This window comes from Mastacembelus armatus, chromosome 6 (genome assembly GCF_900324485.2).
Source record: "Mastacembelus armatus chromosome 6, fMasArm1.2, whole genome shotgun sequence".
In the NCBI taxonomy this organism is placed as follows: domain Eukaryota; kingdom Metazoa; phylum Chordata; class Actinopteri; order Synbranchiformes; family Mastacembelidae; genus Mastacembelus; species Mastacembelus armatus.
The window spans coordinates 745,107-762,515 of record NC_046638.1 but is presented as its reverse complement, the minus strand read 5'-3'; the positions used below and the strand labels follow the sequence as shown (position 1 = coordinate 762,515).

The following is a 17,409-nucleotide window of genomic DNA, read 5'->3' as shown; positions in this document are numbered from 1 at the left end:
TACTGCGTTTATGGTGACGACTTTTACTTTACACTTGGATGATGGTACTTTTGGACTTTTACTGCAGTAACCTTTGGAATGTAGGATTATTATTGTGCACTTGGGTGTGTTTATATATTTTACTCTAGTGTATCTTTCTCTGTTCTCCCATAAAGTCTTATCTGTCTATAAAAGGGAAAGTACATGAAAACTGCAGTAAAAGGCTCAAACTGCTGCGTCTTGCTGAAAGTGAAGTACTGACTGTGCCGCCCAGGAATGACTCCACCCAGTCAAATGTTGCTGTGGTAGGTGACTAACGTGCTCTTCCTCCTGCGAGACCAACAGGTTCCAGTGGAAATACTCTGTTGGTAGGTGTGGAGGTGTGGAGGTGTCCCCGATGACACTGACGTTCAAGCTGTTTCCTGTTTAACCAGCTGAAGATGGAGACCTGTTCCTGGGTCTGTGTGGTGACCGCGGCCATCTTCACGGTCACGCTGCTGTGGAAACGCAGCTCTGGATACTGGTTCTGGGGCCTTGGGACCCTCATAGGAGCCTCTCTGTATTTTATAGCTTGTCCAGGTGTTTATGTTGGTGTCGTCCTCACCTGCTGCCTCACTCTGATCTGTGGAACTGAGAGGAGCCAGAAGCTGCTGCCAGGGCCAGGGAGGGCAGTCCTGGTCACAGGTCAGAGAGTACACACACACATAAACCAGGTTAAAGTGAGAACTATGATGAGATTAGTTTTTCAATCAAACTAATACACTTTTTAAACTAAAGCTACAGGAAAATCAGGTCTGATGACTCTGGTGTTGTGATCTGCTTCACCGATCATGAAGAGGACATTCCAACGAAGGTTCAGACTGCGGGTCCGATTTTAACAAAGCGCCTAGTTTACACTCAGGTAACTATCAGCTGCAGCTCACCTGAACCTGCACAGGTAGAAATAAGAGCAGGTCAGTCCGGATGCTCCTCATTCTTCAGCACAATAATTCAGATATTGACAGGAAACGCTGTAAGTGAATACAACCCAGTTCAACAGTCCTGCTGTAACGTGTCTTCATGAAGCTTCAGTTTTTGGTGGTTGTCAGGACCTCCTGCTGTGTGAAGGGGGTGTTTGCTAACAGGAATGATTCTGTCCCACCCACTGTGGAGTGAGCCCACACAGGTCAACCTGCTCTTCTTTGCTGAACGTCCAGTTTTTCTCCTGTCTCAGGTTGTGATTCGGGTTTCGGCCACAGCCTGGCCAAGCTGCTCAGTGACAGGGGGGTGAAGGTGTTTGCTGGGGTTCTGGATGTGAACGGAGCTGGAGCTCAGCAGCTGAGAGAGCGGGGCTGTGAAAACCTGCAGGTCCTGCAGCTCGATGTGACCGACGGCGCCCAGGTAGAGAGGGTTCGGCTGCACGTCAGCAGCCAGGTCGGAGCCACAGGTACGTCCCCGTGCTGAACTGCTTCTAAGTACCAGGACCTCTCAATAAAATGATTTGTTGTTAGATTGTTGTTTGTTGGTCCTCTGGGTCCCTGCAGGTTTGTGGGGTCTGGTGAATAACGCTGGGATCCTCCACTGTCCTGTGGATGCTGAGCTCCATCTGATCTCAGTGTACAGGCTCTGTCTGGAGGTGAACTTCCTGGCTGCTGTGAACATGTGTCAGGTGTTCCTGCCCCTGCTGAGGAGGTCCAAAGGACGCATCGTCAACGTGTCCAGCCTGGCAGGTAGTCACCAGACTCTGGTAGAACCAGACCACGTTCACAAGCGATGACTTAGAAATGGCTGCAAACACAGGACTTTAGGTGGATTAGTTAGTTTCTCATTTCTAAGCAGAGTCTGTTTAAAACATTGTAGTGTCTGAATTTTTATGCTACTCTATAGGGCAGCACTATGGATTAGTGGTCAGCACTGTTGCCTCACAGCAAGAAGGTTCCTGGTCTGAAACCCATCAGGGGCCTTTCTGTGTGGAGTCTGCATGTTCTCCCTGTGCTTGTGTGGGTTTTCTCCAGGTTTTCTGGTTTCCTCCCACAGTCCAAAAACATGTATGTCAGGTTGATTGGTGACTCTAAATTGCCCATAGGAGTGAGTGTGAGTGTGTGAGGTTGTTTGTCTCTATGTGGCCCTGTGATGGACTGGGGACCTGTCCAGGGTGGACCCCTGCCTTTCACCCAGAGAGAGCTGGGATAGGCTCCAGCAGGTCCCTGGGACCCTGGTTAGGACTAAGGGGGTCTAGATGATGGATGTTACTTTGTTTGTTCACGTTTCTTTGGCAGCTCTGTGCATTAAACCTTTAGCTTCTCCAACATCACGTGACCAACTGTAGCAGCCCCCACTACAACTTTTCTAAGTCAGAGCAGCGTTCACTCTGGTTTTATTCATGTGACAGTGTTTTATCACAGTGGTGGTTTCTGCTGCAGGCGAGGTGCCAGTGCCCATGTTTGCGGCATACGGAGCATCGAAGGCAGCTCTGACCAGGTTCTCCACCGTGCTGAGGATGGAGATGTCTGCGTGGGGTGTCAGAGTGGCTTTAATCCAACCTTCAGGCTTCAGGACAAGTAGGTCTGGTTTTACTGAATCACTGACAATCACATCCAGGTTTTATTAGCTCAGATACAAAACAAAGACAGAGAGTTACTCCTTCGTCTGCACACGTCACCTGTCGTCATCATTCAGTGTGGGAAACATCAACATGGAGGAGGGGGGGCAGTGGAGAGACCAGGACGCTTCACATTGGTTGGACATTTATGGAGAAGCTCCTGATGGAGCCAAACTGGAAGGAACATATGGGAACCCAGCAGCTTTGGAGGAAACTGAGCACAGATGATGTTGTTGTTCTTCACATGTCAGTTCAGTCTGTGCATGGGGGCAGTTTAGGAGCTCAGGGGGTTCACACCTGGTCCATGTCCCTGACATCAAACAGCAGGTCTGATGGGAACAGCAGGAACCTCCGGGATGTGGACTCATTTGTTCATGAAAAAAGAAAGTGCATCTTTCACAGTTTTGAATTTTTAACTTTTTGTCCAACAACAGTTTTAAGGTCAAACACAGTTTGTGTCAGAATAATTATTGTTTTTGTTGTTCTGCACCTCGTAGTCTAAATATTACCATTTCTACTAGAAGTACTATTTCTATTATTACTATTATTAACAGTATTATCATTGTCATGAGGACCAGAAGTACTATTACTATTATTATTACTACTATTACGGACCTGTGGTCATTTAGTCAAGTGCATCATGGGAGCACAAATGTTAAACAGAACATGCTCTTTCCTCTCAGATATCTTTGCCAACACTGACATCGGTCGCTACAGACAAGAGGTCCTCGCAACGGTTTCCCCTGAAACCAGAGAGGATTATGGGGAGGCGTACATCTCGTCTCTCGCCAGCTGTCTGGCCAAAACGTCCCAACAGTTACCGGAGGATGTGTCTCCTGTGGTGGACGACATGTGTCACGCTCTGCTGGCGGTCCACCCCAGGCCTCTGTACACCCCCGGACAGATGAGCTGGATGCTGCCCTTCCTTCACCGCTGCTGCCCCACCGCCGTGTTCGACTCCATCGTGAGGAGGCTTCCCCAGTACACCGACCGTGAGCCGGCAGGACTCAAGAGGAGCTGAGAAGATACTTCCAATACAGGCTCCATGGTCAGGCTGTACGTTTAGTTCCTTCTGTTCTTTTCAGTATGAACTTCCCAGGACCCGTGTGTCACAGTAAAGTCCTGACCGTTTCTAATAAATCACTTTCAGAGAGAGTTTGAGGACTGTTGTCTTGTTTTAGCAGCACGTGGTCATGACTGACAGCTACAGACAGAAGGGGAGAGAGTTACTGCAGTAACAGAGTCAAAATCCTCTGTTCCCAGTAAAAGTCCTGCATTCCAAATGTTACTGCAGGGACAAGCACTTAAAAGTATCATCGTTCAAATGTACTTGAAGTATCCAAAGTAAGACTAGTACTTTTACAGTGTACTTTAAAGGCTAAATGACGTGACACGTGAATACACCAAACTCTGCGTTTAATCACGTCTCATTCCTGCAGCACAGACTCTAAAAACCTGTTCACAGCTCAAACAAACAAGAAAACTGGATGTACAACATCCATCAGCCTTAAAAGGCTGGACCTGCTGCTCCACACTGATGCAAACAGCTGTAAAAACAAACAAACAAAAAAAAAGCCTCATTTTGAGTCTTTTCCATAAAAACACACATTTGGAAAGTCCGTCACATGGACTCAGGCTCAGTCCTGAGGTTTCAAAAAGACTCTCTTTGTTCCTGCAACGTTCTGGTTCACGTCGTCCTCTTCCATCGCCGCTCGCTCACGTTTCTTGGCAAACTTCTTCTTCATGGTTCCTACTAAGCTCTCGTACCTGAGGGAGAAGACACAGACAGTGAGACACACAGGGAGCAGCTCGCTGTGCAGCTGCAAGTTCTCAGAACAAACATTAAACCAAACATCCATCACTGGTTAAAGTAAAGATCCGTCAGGTTGTTTGCGGACACTTCCTACCTCTGAGCCATTTCTTCATCTGTGACGTCCATTTGCATCCGGCTGAGCTGCTGCTGCTGCTCCTGTTTCTCCTCTTCATCTCTTGGATTCATCACCGCCATCAGTTTCTGTGACAGACGCAGGAGCCGAGCAGCAAAAACAATGACAGGAACGACGTCAGTGAATAAACAACATGATGATATTGATCTTTAAAGTCTATAAAATGATGTGGTATTTTAACAGTACAGTACTTTTAGCCTAAAAAACAGACAAACCTCAACTTCTGGATTAAAACCCCTGAAGGACATGCGACCGTACTTCAGGTCTTCACAGGGAACAAAACTCTTCTCCTCTATGATCAGGGTCCTGACAGGAAGAAGCAAAATAATGGAAAACACATTTGTAGTACTTTTCATGAGTACTTTATACTTCTGCTCCACTACATTTCCAATTAGTACATTTTACTCAAGTACATTTACTTTAGTTACTTCAGAAATGAAGATTTGTACAATATGAAGAACTTCTAAAATACAGTGTTGGTTAGAAGTGAAACCAACAGCAGCAAACACACTGAGCTAAAACTAAAATGCTCCTGATTCATCTGGAAACAGACTGTGTCTAATTCATGACTTCATTTAACAATGTCCTCACATTAAAACATAAAATTAATGAAGTGAGTCTTGACGGTTCGTGTGGACTGAATTCACACTGAAGTCACCTGCTGGTCAGAAACCTAAACTAGTGAAGGTACCTGTGCGGTCTCTGAGAAGAAGCTGACACCTACTCTTTGGTCCTGAGCTCAGGCAGGTCCAGATACCAGTGTTCATCACTGATGATCCTCTTCTCATCTTCTTCCAGCTGCTTCTTGGTCTCCGCATCCAGACCTCTCTGCATGAACTGTCACAGACCAGATTTTATTCGACCCAAACACCAAAGACCCGTTCAAACCAAATGTACAGAAGGAATCAGTGCCAGGGTTTGTTGATTTGGCCTGATCAAAGAGCCGTTTGGTATAAGCCGAATTAACTGCAGGTTCAATGTTCACATTAAACTCGATACTACCCGCGGGGTCGTGCTTCCAATAATCGAAGAGATCGATCATTGTCTGATTTCTGAACGAAGTTCGGCACGGCGGCAGGCAGCTAGCTATGCTAGCTCTACGTTAGCGCTAGCCCCCCCCCTCTCAAAGCTCAGGTTCCCTTTAAACTCGTCTCTCACCTTCATGCGCAGCAGGTTTTTGGACAGTTTCACTGAGTCGTTTTCCATCTTCAGTCGGAGCAAAGAAACACGAAGCAAAAGAAAAATGTTGGTTCACGGACCAAAACACGAGCTGCGGCCCCGCGCAGCCGCAGTTACACCTCAGGCAGGAGCAATCGAGCAGGTAGCAGACCAGCTAATCGATCTGCGATATCACTGATTAAATATCGGTTTGACTGGAATTAGTTTCCTGAACATTTTTATAAAACCAAATGTTTGTTTTATTCTGAACTAAAACAAAAGAGAAAAATCTCTGAATGTGATTAGATGAATAAAAAACTTTAATGTCAGTGATAAATGGAGAAAATCTTAAGATTCAATTTTTCTGCTCTTCCAAACCCCAAAGCTGATTTTGTTCTCCGGCTTTACTGTATTATTATTTGCATATTGTTGTTCCGTCTTTTACAGTAGAACTTCATTTTTATTGTATGATGAACTGTGCTCTATAAAACCAGAAGGTTTTCTGAGCTACAGTGTGTCTGTAATACTTTAGAGGAACTTTGTTTATTGGAGCTGAGAAGTTTTATCATTGTGGGTTTTTGATGCCCCACAAATTAGAGCAAACAGGAACAACCACAGTGAAGTAGGTTCTTGGCTAAGTTCACAGCTTGTTGTTGAAATACTGGTTTTGTGTTGAAAATGCAGCAACTAGAAAGATCCTGTTCATTCACCACACAGGAAAAACTGCTAAGACTCTCCCACTAAATATTTGTCTCTAGTACATTTTGAACCAGGAAGCAGCGTCACCAGGAACAGAAACCAAGATCTGACCCAGCATCGCCAGACCTGGTCCACTCATATCCAGACTGGACCAACAAAAGCTCATCTGTGATTCACATTTAATGTGTGTGTGTGTGTGTGTGTGTGTGTGTGTGTGTGTGTGTGTGTGTGTGTGTGTGTGTACACTGCAGGTTTTCCTTCCTGACATATTTCACATTTAAACCAAATCTCACAGATCAGGACGTCACACACTCCACATGTACAGTCGACTGTTATGGCTCCGACATCGTTTCTTTTCCAACGGCCAGATGTTCCTGTTTGTTATATAGTTGTTATTCTCAGCTATACTACCCCCCCCCCATGACTCTCTCAGCGTCTACTGGACTGACACATGGCCCTCAAGGACCAGGATTGGCCGGCCACCCCTGCTCTAGGGCACAGGAGTCTGTCTCCGTCCCCGAGAGCCACTGTCCTGCTTGTGTTCCATCTATTGCTGCTCCATCCACTGTTGTTTACCTGGATCAGGTGTGTTCATCCAATCAGAAGCTGCAAAGGCCCTGGAGGACTGCAGCTTGAGAAGACATTAGTCAGAGCAGGGGCTGAGTCAATGCAACAGGATGTGGCTTCTTTATTGAGACTGACTCACCTGGAGAATCCTCACAGACGTTAGACGTTAATAAAATGCTCCATGTGAAAACTAAAAGTCTGACCCAGGTGACCCAGATAAGTTGGTTCACCTGGGTCATCCTCAGATGAACTCTTGCACCACTAACTCCTTCAGAGAGCGGAAGGACACCTCCCCCCTCTCGGCATCTCTCAGTACCGTCAGTTCCTCCTGTAACTGAGCCACAGGTCGACCCAGCTGGTACCCCAAGTCCACCAGCAGCTCCAACAGCGGGGCTCTGTAGTGGCTCAGGCCGTACCGCCTGACCGGAGGCAGCGCTCTGTGAGCCACAGCAAACGCCTGCTCTGGTTCCTCCAGGTCCCGGTAACAGACGGCGAGGGCGGACAGGGTGGGTACGATCAGGGTGGGGCTCTGCCATGGCAGCAGCTTCTCCTCAATCTCTAAAATGATCTGCAGCTGGTCCAGAGCCAGCTGAAACTGGCCTGCTCGCAGTAAGCTGTGCGCTCGCTTCTGCTCCTGCTGCGTGAAAAACCTGGGGAAATGGGGAGACTGTCTGACGCAGCGGGCGGCGTACAGTTTGGCCAGATAGTCCTGGAGAGCTAAACGTCGCTCCGAGATGAATTCAGGGCTGAAATTCCCAGTGAGGTGTTTGCGGGGGAGAACCACATCCTCTAGCTCCTCCTCGAACTCCTCCAGCAGTTTGTGGTGGAAGCGGGAAAAGTCGCTGTAACGGCGCTCAACAGAAACACGGCGGGAATCGAAGCTGCCGGAACGCATCACCACGACCTCATAGACCTGGAAACACACAGGAAGCCATTACTGCTCAAGGTCAAGGTCAAGGTCAAATGAATTTATATGGCACCAAATTCCAAATTCAAATTAGAAGTATATAAGGTAGTTAACGTCAGCTACCCAGCGGTATATAAAGTACTTCAAATTAGAAGTATATAAGGTAGTTAATGTCAGCTACCCAGCGGTATATAAAGTACTTCAAATTAGAAGTATATAAGGTAGTTGACGTCAGCTACCCAGCGGTATATAAAGTACTTCAAATTAGAAGTATATAAGGTAGTTGACGTCAGCTACCCAGCGGTATATAAAGTACTTCAAATTAGAAGTATATAAGGTAGTTGACGTCAGCTACCCGGCGGTATATAAAGTACTTCAAATTAGAAGTATATAAGGTAGTTGACGTCAGCTACCCGGCGGTACATAAAGTACTTCAAATTAGAAGTATATAAGGTAGTTAACGTCAGCTACCCAGCGGTACATAAAGTACTTCAAATTAGAAGTATATAAGGTAGTTGACGTCAGCTACCCAGCGGTACATAAAGTACTTCAAATTAGAAGTATATAAGGTAGTCGACGTCAGCTACCCAGCGGTATATAAAGTACTTCAAATTAGAAGTATATAAGGTAGTCGACGTCAGCTACCCAGCGGTATATAAAGTACTTCAAATTAGAAGTATATAAGGTAGTCGACGTCAGCTACCCAGCGGTATATAAAGTACTTCAAATTAGAAGTATATAAGGTAGTCGACGTCAGCTACCCAGCGGTACATAAAGTACTTCAAATTAGAAGTATATAAGGTAGTTAACGTCAGCTACCCAGCGGTACATAAAGTACTTCCTCAGAACTTTGTACTTCATTTCCTCACCACGTATTTGGTCAGAGCCTGTTCAACAATTCGAGTTGCTGGGATTTCAAACAACAGCCTGACTGGTCTCTCTCTCTGCTTCGCTGCCCTCAGGTTCTGCTGCAGCTCTTTAGTGGTTAAACTGGAACAACTGGGGGATTTGGCTGCACACAGACACACACACACACACACACACACACAGATCGTTCTCATATATAAGAAATATAGACTTTTGTAAAAATGATGGACACAGCAGCAAGACTCCTGCTTGGTGTCTGGCTCCAGGTCCAGAATAAAACTACAGGTCTGAGGGTGGGTTTTGGTTTACCTGCAGCCAATGCTGGACCTGGTCCTGCCATCTGCTCACACCCACAGCTGGTCTGCAACATGGACAAACAGTTTGCCTGCTTGAGTATTTTCCAGGGACGATAAACACACAGGTGGTAACAGCAGGAGATGGATGAGTTACAGAACAGGTGCACAGGCCCCGGGGCCCAAGGGGTCAGGGGACCCCTAGACACGAGAGCTATGTAAGGACGGTTTTGTTGGGAAGTTAATCACATGACCAGAAAAGAACTACTAAAAGCCACAGAAAAAAGAGACAAAGCAAATAAAAACATGTGATAAACTAATGCAAACTGATGCAAAACAAGGAAAAACCAGGGGCCCCTGGTCTTATAGTCCGACCATGTGAACACATAGATAGATAGATAAACTTCTGCAACATCCTGTTTTAGTGGTATTAGTAAGCTTTCATCACAGACTCTGTTTGGTTCATGATTTATGACCTTTGCCCTCAGGAGCAGCGATAGAAAGTCTCTTACCTTCACTCCCGTTAGGCCACGTAAAGGGTAAAGGGTCCAGGAAGGCAGAAACAGCCTCCGTCTGGTCTGAAGACACATATAAAGCTGCGTGCTGGTGTTGAAAAGAGACGAGCAGGAAGGAGGAAGCGCCTCAGTGGATAAATTCACAGCAGTAAAGAAAAAAGGGTGTGGAGGGAAGTGAAACTAGACGGCAGTGTTGTGGTAAACATGATATTAAACACACAGCACACAGAGCTGCACACTGGAATAACCCTAAACTCTGACCAGTAACCAGTAACTCCCAGTCTGACCTCAGCCAGGCTGGTTGAGCAAACATGGACATTTCTGTTCTGAAAAGAGGAATTTCATTTTGACACCGAGCATGTGTAAATACCAAGCTAAGCACGTTTTAGGAACCCAGCCGGTTTATTAGAAACCCCTGTCTCAGACCCAGCCGGTTTATTAGAAACCCCTGTCTCAGACCCAGTCGGTTTATTAGAAACCCCTGTCTCAGACCCAGCCGGTTTATTAGAAACCCCTGTCTCAGACCCAGCCGGTTTATTAGAAACCCCTGTCTCAGACCCAGTCGGTTTATTAGAAACCCCTGTCTCAGACCCAGCCGGTTTATTAGAAACCCCTGTCTCAGACCCAGTCGGTTTATTAGAAACCCCTGTCTCAGACCCAGCCGGTTTATTAGAAACCCCTGTCTCAGACCCAGTCGGTTTATTAGAAACCCCTGTCTCAGACCCAGTCGGTTTATTAGAAACCCCTGTCTCAGACCCAGCCGGTTTATTAGAAACCCCTGTCTCAGACCCAGCCGGTTTATTAGAAACCCCTGTCTCAGACCCAGTCGGTTTATTAGAAACCCCTGTGTCAGACCCTCGAACTGAGACGGTTTATCAGGAGCCATCAGGTGTTCACTGATCAATAGCCAAAGATGGAGTTTATATAGAAAGGCCTTCTCTGAAAAACACAAGGATTTTCACAGTAAAAAGTCGGTTTGCAGCCTGATGACCTCTGGATCCAGCTGCAAAGCTTGAAAATGACCTTTAATTCATCAAGAGGAGAGGAGTGTTTTAATGAACCTGTAGGACCCAAACTGTCACACCCTGGACCTGTTTCCTGTCCTGTGACTCTTATTTTGAAGTGCTTCCTCCCCTTATTGTTTCCAGCTTTACTGTTCTCATTAGTTTCACCTGGTCACTGTTTATTTAAGCTCCACTGTGTCTTTGATGCATGTTTGTTCTGTGGTGGTCCTGCTCTGGCTCTGGCTCTGGCTCTGGCTCTGGCTCTGGCTCTGGGATCTCTGGGATCCCTTGTTTCCTATACTCGTGTTTCTTCGTTCTCTGTGTGGGTGATTGTCGTGTGTCTTCGTGTATGTTCCTGTTTTCTCGGTTCCCTGGGTCGCAGAATGGTTCGTGGACTGTGGTTTTGTTGATTCCCTGCGACTCTTCTCTCGGTTAGTGTGTCTGTTCACTGCACGGTGTTGGTTTGTCCCCTGCCCTGTTCCAGCCCTTGTGTTTGGCCCCTCGTCCTGTTTGGTTCCCGACAGACACGGTGAGTCCGTGTGGACTGTGGTCTGCCATCATGGTCAGCAACAAAGCCACAGTCCCCCTGTCACTATGGGCCCTTGTGCGGGTTTGGCAGGACTCCTGGTTATTCAATATTTCCATTGTCGGAGGAACAAAGTGCCGAGCTGCGCACAAAGACCTGCTGACTGCAGAAATATGCGGTCACTGGAAAAGCACATCCAAAGGCTTTCCTTTATTGTTCTCTGATTTTTTTTTTTAGTAAAGCTCTGCAGCGTAGTGGCCATGAAACTACAGAAAACACCCTGTGACAGGGACAGGGAGCAGCAGATCCAGGATTTTCTGGTGCTCCTGTATAAAAGTCACTTGAACTGGTTTTAAAGAGGCCTGTGGAGTCTGGCAGTTAAAGGTGTTATTGTTCTTAATCCAACAAAGTCCTAGAACAGGGTCTGGCTCTCAGTGACCGGTTTTATTCAGTCCAGGCAGAACCTCGATGAGGGGGTAGAGGGTCAAGGCCTCAGAGTCCTGAGGTTCAGCTCCACTGCAGCAGCTGCTGGCAGAGATTAAACCATGTGACCTTTCCTGCCAAAGTCAGAGATTTGATGTGTGTTTACCAAGATAAGCTAAGAGGGAATCAAACCTACACCGGCTGGGTAAAAACCAGGAATCCTAACCACTAGACCACATGGGACATGTGGTAACATCAGTGATTTATACAGGTGTCTAGAAACAGACCCTCAGGGCCGTCGCAGTAAATCCTCACTTCTAACAATGAAAAGTGTTTTTCATTCATGTTTCCCCTGGTGGTTCGTCTCCTGGTGGGGGGACAGTGGTCCTTGGTTTCAGCCTTGGTCCTTATTGGTGACAGCATTTGTTCTACATTTGTGATTAACACACAATGTGCCTGAAACCTTTGAAGAACAAAGTTTAATTATTGCACATGACAGTTTTCAAACAGCAAAACCCTGTAAAGTTCCAGAAACGTGGACTTTGTGACACAGATTTTAGTAATGTGCTGGGCAAAGCTCCACAGAGCTGATCTCTCCAGCTCTGTTCCTGTGTTTCTAATTATTTCCTCCATAAACCACAGCAGGGCCCACCTGTGCTGTCTGCAGGTGTCCTGTCCTTCAGGTGTCCTGGCAGGAAGGACGTACCTTCACTCTGAACCCTACTAGCATCATTCACCTCTGGACGTTGGCTCCAGTCCTGAGCCGGACTCCTCTGTGGCAGCATGAAAATCTTCACCGGACGAGTCCAGGTACCCACTGATGATCTGTCCAGAGAAAGCCTGCGTCCTCTCCTGCTGGGGGCGCTGTTCCACATGTGAGTTCCCATGTGAACCTGCAAGAGGGCAGTATGGTTACTGGTCTGCACATGCTGAAAACCCTACGTGGACCCGAGACAGGTCCGTTTTATATGGAGAGTTGGATATATGGTATGTTTCTCTTGGAGGTGAAGTTGTGATGTAAGACCCCTAAGATCCCATGACCTGTAGTCTTCAAAAAGACTCCCCATGAACAGGTCCTATATAGTTTTGTGGTTAAGATTCCTTGTTTTCACCCAGACAGCCTGGACTTACCCAAACACTTTAAACAGGATTTCAGCCCAAAACCCACCCCCTCACTTCAGCTGAGATGTTGTGGGAAGTGAACTTGGATGCTCTAAATCAGGGGTCTCTAAGTCCAGTCCTTGAGGGCCACTGTCCTGCTTGTTTTCCAACTCCCCCTTCCCTACCCACTGCTGATTATCTGGACCAGGTGTGTTCAGAAGCTGCAAGGACAGGGGTAGTTGGAGAACAATCAGGACAGTGGCCCTCGAGGACTGGACTTAGAGACCCCTGCTCTAAATTGTTCCAGTGTGAAACATCATTAAATCTTCACCTCGTGAGTCAGAGCAGCTGCTCAGTATATCTAAGTCTAATGTTCTGAATGTTTTGGACTTTCTGCAGATCAGAAGCAGTGACAACAGACTTCTGCCTTCGTGGTCCGTTTCATGGTCAGGATTATTCTTTTGACGCATCCGTATTGGTTAAATGTGGACTACTTTATGGGGACTCAGTCCCCCTGAATCCTAACCACTGGGCCACAGGGGAGCTGTGTGTAATGAGAACTGTTGAACATGAAAAGATTTTTTCAGTCAGACAGGAACATTGGCAGCTCTGCCCCTCGGATCAGTGCGGTAGATGAAAAGCTAATTGACAGTGCTAAGCTTAGAACGCACAGACTGGACAGACATCAGACCTGACTCGGCTTCTAGCACCTGTTGGGGCTTAAATCACTGTAACACACTTACATCAGTACCATAGTCTAGTGGTCCCTGGTCTTCACCCATGTGGTCTGGGATCAGCTGCTGGATTGGGAACCAGTCCTTTAACCAGGCAGGTCATTGTATTGGTACTGTAAATAGAACTTTAAAGAACCTGCCAGTGTTACAGTTGGATCATGTTGTACCTATTTCTGACACCTGCTTTGTGGTGTCCAAGACTCTCTACCACTGTGAGAACCTAATGATTGTTCTAATGAATGTTCTGCGTTCTGTCTGAGTGGTCTTCCCACTGGCTGTTGTTCATGTCCATATCATTATTAAATTAACAGAAGGCCTGAACTTGCAGTGGAACATGGACAGAATGGACTTTAATATCCCACGAGTACTTGGGTTTAGTATCATAGTGCCCAACTCTAAACCCAGAATGTGTCTCTAAAATGGGGGTAAACAAAAGCTGGACTTTGGCAAGTCCCTGTGGTGGAGAAGCCCTGGGAGTATTTACACTGTGGGTGGAGCTAACCTTCAGATTTCCTTTGGTTGTAAAAGCTCTTCCACAGATAGGACAGGCAAATGGCCTCTCCCCGGTGTGAGTCCTCTCGTGGCTCTGCAGAGCACTGGACGAGGAGAAGCTCTTCCCACACCTGTTGCAGTGATGTTGTCTGGGAGTCCGGAGGGTTGGTGCTGCAGAGGAACTCTGTGAATGACCACAACAATCGCCCCAGAGAGGAACCACATCTCTCTTCACAGCTTGTGATTCCAGAGATGAGAAGGAGCCACTGTGGATCAGTCCTCGGGCAGGACTGAAGGGTTCAAACAGACATGACGGGAAGTCCCTCGCTCGATGTGTGAGCATGTGTTGTTTGAGATTCCCCCTGGTGGAGAAGCCCCTGTTACATACTGCACAGGGAAATGGTCTCTCCTTGGTGTGGCTCCTGTAGTGGATATCCAAGGCACTTTTACAGGCAAAGTTCTTCCCACAGATATCACAGAAAAGGTTCTTCAGGACCCTCTTTTCTCTGCAGTTGCGAATCAGGTTTAGGGAATCCTCTGTGTGGTTGAATTTCAGGCCAGCAGGTATTGAAGCAGATGCATGGAGAGTTAACCTGGTTGAGTTGAGCCATGTCTGGAAAGACTCATGATGGTTTCTGGTTTTTAGATAAAGTGAGTCTTTGTCTTTTGGCAGCAGAAACTGCGTGGAAGCAGAACTATGATAAAACAGGGACGTGCCAGCAGCCTGCTGGTGCCTTGTTTGACCATGTTCTTCAGTTGGACCTTCTGGCCTCTCTGTTCTGATCCATGTAAGCAGCGGTGGCCCACAGTAGCATGTCTTCTCCTTAGCATCAGTCAAATCTTTATGAAATGACGAGAACAAACGGATGGACGAGGGTTTGAGCTTAGACAATCTGCTCTCACAAACGTTCCTGTCACTGTCGCCCACGTTCTCCTCATGATTCACTGTTATGTCTGAATCTTTTGCATATTTCTGATTAGCCCCGGGCTCGTCACTTTCCATGTGCACGTGTTGCTGCAGCACCACAGCATTGGTAAACTTCCTCTGACAGATGAGGCACGGGAGCTGGGCCCTCAATGGTCCAGTTGCAACGTGAACAGCTTGATGTGTTTTCAGGTTTCCTTTGGTTGTGAAGGCCCAGCTGCACAGCTTACACTGGTGCTGCCCTGTGTGAGTCCGATAATGCATCCTGAGGGCGCTCTGACAGCTGAGCATTCGGTGGCAGAGGACACACTCAAGATCGCCTTGAGAGGGCTGAACACAAGCTGAGATCTGCTGCTCTTCTTTTTTGATGAGAGGGGGCAGATTGGTCACGGCCAACGTGTCCAGACCAAAGGTAACTGGGGGTGGTGACCTGTCCAACCATCTGCCAGCTGCTTTCCCAGGTGGGGAAGCTACCCTGTGAGGAATCTCAGCATTGGTTTGGATGTTGACCAGGTGCTGTGGAACAGGATGACAGTTCGTTTGGATGTGTGGGTTCTTTTCTGTGTGCCTCTGAAAATGAACCTTGAAGTTCCCCTGGGTGGAGAACCTGTTCCTACAGACGTTGCATCTGTACAGCTGTTCTCTGGTGTGGGATCGCAGATGAATTTGCAAAGTTCTGTCACTCCTGAAGACTTTGGCACAAAATCTGCATTTCCATTTGAAGAGAAAGTCTTTTGAGGACAGTGTGACACCAGAGAGAGTCAGATTCTTGTGTTCCCTCTGCTGGGCCAGAGCATCCACATCCTCCACACTGATGTTTGAGTCAGAAGCTGTGTGCTCAGAGCTGGGTGCAGGCTCACGGAGGGGAGAGCTTCCTGAGGTCCTGCTGATGAAGTGGTTACTGCTAAACGTCAGAGAGGACATCTTGGCTTGGCAGTCTGAGAACTCACAGAACATGTGGTGTTTGGAACAATGTCTGTGAACAGCTGAGGTGATGAGCTCACTGTTGGTTTGGGGGGCTTCAGAGTCTGACAGCAGCTCCCTGCTGCCACTTTGCTGTAACTGCTCCAGGGCTGAGACCTGATTTGCAGACTGACTAGAGAAGCGTTCGGCTAAACCTGCAGCTGCAGCTAGCTGCTGAGACAGGCGGACACTGAGAGCCGTCAGCTGATTAGTGGATTGTGGCGGTGACGGGTCTTTGGTGCAGATCACCAGGGTCTCTGGCATCTGGACGCTGTGAGAGGCAAACAGCAGAACCTGGTGTCGGATCTGATCGATCAGCTGCAGCTGGTGGAGTTGCTGTACTTGCAGGGCGAGGAGCTGCTGCAGCAGAGACAGGATGGTGGTCTTACTGTGGCGCCGGTCCCAGTGAGTCTGCTGACAAAACTGATCCATGGCCACTTGAGTGCTCTCCAGGTTTTCGATGACGTTGCTCTGCATCCACTGGTGTCCTGCTGGCTCCTGGAGGCAGCCACGCTGAGGTGGAGAGGCTGAGTCAGTGTTGGATTTGGTGCAGGTGCTGGTCTGGTCGCTGCTGGAGCTCCCTGAGCTTTCGACGCTGCTGTGACTTCTGTTGCTGCTGAAACAAGCTGCGAGTTCTGCACTTTCATAGTCTCTGTCCTGTGAACGGGCAGACTGACTGACTGTGTGACCCAGCTCCTCTGCTGACGAGGCTGCAGGGGAAGTTTCATAGGCGGACAGCAGATCTTCATCCTCACCCCCAATCAGAGCAGGAGGATTTAAAGAGCAGCGTGTCTGATGGAGGTTCAGGTCTGACGGAGCACCGAACTCAGCACGGCATCGGCTGCAGACAGGAGCACAGAAATCCACAGCAGGAGGATCCGGCCTGGGAGAGGCGTCTTCTGAAACAGGTGAAACACACACAAACATTTAAACACTAATGTGTCATAACACAAAGCTGCACTTCCTTTCTAAACATCATCTTTCTAAATGAACACCAGGTTAATAGGTTTTACTTAAACACCTGAAAACACATTTAAAGATTAGTTACGAAACATCAGAACCAATTTCTCACCTGAGTGAACTGTGCAGTTAATTAAGAAAAAATGGAAATGTTCTATAAAAGCAGCTCTCACACATGCAGGAACTTTAATGTGTTGGATTCATTTAAACTTTAATTCAACAGATTTAATCCACATCCTGAAATAACGTCATAATAAATCACAGGAAAAACTTAATAGTACAGGGTGAGGTACATTACAGTCCTACTGCAAAGGAGGAATACTTTAAAGATGCAGTGACAGGAACATTATTGCCCATAACAGAACTGATATAAGCAAATAAAGAAATGAGCTGTTTTGTTCTCAAGGGGAACAGAGGAATGAAGGAATGAAGGCGACTCACCTGTGTGTTCACGAAGACAGAAATGGTTCGAGCTGATGTGCTTCGGTTTGGGCTGTTTCCTCCGCGACATGTTTCCAGCTCTGACACGACTCAATGAAGAGCAAGCGAGAGGCGGAGGGTGGGGGGGCCGGATTAGCACAGAAAGGAGGAGGGGGCATAGAACAAACCAAAGTCTGGGTCAGACTCAGACCTCAGGGCGTTACTCTGCACTGGATTCAGCTTTTATCTTCAACTATTATCTTCAAGCCTCACGAAGAAAAGTCTGCTGTGACTTACTCCTGTAGTGATGGTTAATAATAATAATAATAATAATAATAATAATAATAAT

General features: G+C 47.3%; 4 protein-coding genes across 4 annotated transcripts; 1 reads left to right on the top strand and 3 right to left on the bottom strand.

The window, feature by feature from the left end:
- Positions 1-72: 72 nt before the first annotated feature.
- On the top strand, positions 73-3,715 carry hsd17b2 (hydroxysteroid (17-beta) dehydrogenase 2). Its single transcript, XM_026310917.1, has 5 exons — positions 73-663; positions 1,193-1,405; positions 1,503-1,688; positions 2,382-2,519; positions 3,244-3,715. Exons 1-5 carry the CDS (start codon positions 420-422, stop codon positions 3,579-3,581), a joined length of 1,119 nt encoding a protein of 372 aa, XP_026166702.1. The 5' UTR covers positions 73-419; the 3' UTR covers positions 3,582-3,715.
- Positions 3,716-3,959: 244 nt separating this feature from the next.
- On the bottom strand, positions 3,960-5,824 carry mphosph6 (M-phase phosphoprotein 6). The gene is made up of 5 exons (XM_026310923.1): positions 5,665-5,824; positions 5,231-5,343; positions 4,722-4,812; positions 4,468-4,574; positions 3,960-4,327 (listed from the first exon to the last, which is right to left on the bottom strand). The coding sequence occupies exons 1-5, from the start codon at positions 5,710-5,712 to the stop codon at positions 4,198-4,200; spliced, it is 489 nt and encodes a 162-aa protein (XP_026166708.1). The 5' UTR covers positions 5,713-5,824; the 3' UTR covers positions 3,960-4,197.
- Positions 5,825-5,961: 137 nt separating this feature from the next.
- snx20 (sorting nexin 20) lies at positions 5,962-9,721 on the bottom strand. The gene is made up of 4 exons (XM_026310919.2): positions 9,510-9,721; positions 9,014-9,065; positions 8,707-8,849; positions 5,962-7,843 (listed from the first exon to the last, which is right to left on the bottom strand). The coding sequence occupies exons 1-4, from the start codon at positions 9,585-9,587 to the stop codon at positions 7,172-7,174; spliced, it is 945 nt and encodes a 314-aa protein (XP_026166704.1). The 5' UTR covers positions 9,588-9,721; the 3' UTR covers positions 5,962-7,171.
- A 2,364-nt stretch (positions 9,722-12,085) lies between these two features.
- Positions 12,086-17,151, bottom strand: sall1b (spalt-like transcription factor 1b). The gene is made up of 3 exons (XM_026311095.1): positions 17,082-17,151; positions 13,803-16,579; positions 12,086-12,358 (listed from the first exon to the last, which is right to left on the bottom strand). Exons 1-3 carry the CDS (start codon positions 17,149-17,151, stop codon positions 12,086-12,088), a joined length of 3,120 nt encoding a protein of 1,039 aa, XP_026166880.1.
- Positions 17,152-17,409: the final 258 nt, after the last annotated feature.